This window comes from Penaeus monodon, chromosome 24, assembly GCF_015228065.2.
Source record: "Penaeus monodon isolate SGIC_2016 chromosome 24, NSTDA_Pmon_1, whole genome shotgun sequence".
Taxonomy (NCBI): domain Eukaryota; kingdom Metazoa; phylum Arthropoda; class Malacostraca; order Decapoda; family Penaeidae; genus Penaeus; species Penaeus monodon.
The window spans coordinates 39,381,230-39,382,690 of NC_051409.1; the positions used below are offsets into that span (position 1 = coordinate 39,381,230).

Below are 1,461 nucleotides of genomic sequence, written 5' to 3' on the forward strand. Positions count from 1 at the left end.
GCACTCCGGCACTCTCTCTCTTCCGCCGAGACCCTGGCGGGATCCCCTGGTCGTGCGCTCCCCTGGCGCTCCTCGGCGCCCGCGGCCTCCGTGCGGCAGGGAGGCCGCGGGCGCCGGGGCAGCCATGCTTGTTGTTGATGTCCGTAGTGCGGGCCCGCCCTGTGGCAGGTCCTGCGGGCGGAGTGCGGGCGGCTGCGCCCTCGTAGTGGCACTCCTCCCGGTAGGTGCGTAGGTCCTTGAGAGGTCGAGAGGCCCTTGTAGGTAGTGTGGCCCTGCGGTAGAGTAGAGCTTGGTGGGGAAGAGGGCTTTCCTTCCTGGCACTCGGGCGCGGGTGCCTCCGGGCGGCCGCGTGTGCGATTGCCGCGACCCGCCCGCGGTCCCGTGGCACCGAGAGCAGTTCGGCGGGCTCGCGGTGCCGCTTGGAGTCGGGTCACTGTAGATGGGAGACTCCGCTTCCCGTGGCGCTTGATGCGAACTCCTGCCCCTTCCCTTCTGTGGCGGTGCGACCTGCAGTGATAATGAAATGCAAGAGGGAACCGCAGTGATTATGCGACTACTACAGTTATTTCGTAATCGTGTTTCTTGTCGTGCCTTTTGTTTTAAAGATCTATCGCTTTTTCTTTTCCTTAGTGTTGACCCCCTCGAAATATTGCGACTCAGCCGAATCTGCAGTGACGTTAAAGAACCCGAGCAGAGCTCGTGCAAAGCTGGTGCGGCCGTCTTTGGGCAAGCGTGCGAGTTCCGCGAGCCAGCGGTGACGCGAGGCCATACAGTTACCAGAACTCGAGAGACAGAGAGGCCTTACAGTAGTTCCGGCACAGTGCCCGAACAGTGCCTCGGACACGCCGCCTGAGTGTGTGCTCCAAGTGGCTTGCATTGTGGCTCCTGATAGTGCAGTCAAGCGGTATGGTGCAATGATGCAGTTCTGTGCAGTCTGACCAAGCCCGAAGCAATGTGCGTCCTTGCAGTGTTCCCTTGGTGTGCGCCGAGGCCTCGATTGTGCTTTCCTACACTGGTGGCCTTGCAATGTTGCACGTGACGGTACGCATCACAGTCAGACATCACTTCTTGTGTAATTAATTTTGCGAAGAAATAAATCTGTCTATATGTTTTTTTCGTGAATGTGTTGTTACTAAGCAACAGACTAGCTTGATTACTTTTCTTCCCAAATGCACTAAACGTAATTGAACTGTGTCGGCAATCGCGCCACTTTGGAAGAACCGTTTTCTTCACCATTTGCAATAGTTGGTAACATTTGCAACAGCAAGAAACTGCCAGCCATGCCCTCTCTTGCACGTGTTTGCAATACACTTCGGAGTTCACAGCGAGCTCGGCCGCACACCTCTCTCGAGTGTTATCTGGACGATCGGTTGGTGTTCCCTCTAAGAATATCTGCAATATCGTGAGCATTGCAGTAGTGGAACGGCAAAATAGATGAATAAAAAAAAGTCAACACTAGTG

At 56.0% G+C, this 1,461-nt stretch overlaps 1 protein-coding gene across 1 annotated transcript in view; it reads right to left on the reverse strand.

Moving 5' to 3' along the window:
• The window catches only part of LOC119588967 (leucine-rich repeat extensin-like protein 5), a 45,250-nt gene extending 44,188 nt beyond the window's left edge, over positions 1–1,062 (reverse strand). The window contains exons 1-3 of the mRNA XM_037937574.1: positions 940–1,062; positions 806–885; positions 33–507 (exon numbers count right to left, since the gene is read on the reverse strand). Coding sequence (XP_037793502.1) covers positions 33–507; positions 806–885; positions 940–1,062 — 678 coding nt within the window. The remainder of the gene's footprint in view (positions 1–32; positions 508–805; positions 886–939) is intronic.
• Between the last annotated feature and the right edge of the window lie 399 nt (positions 1,063–1,461).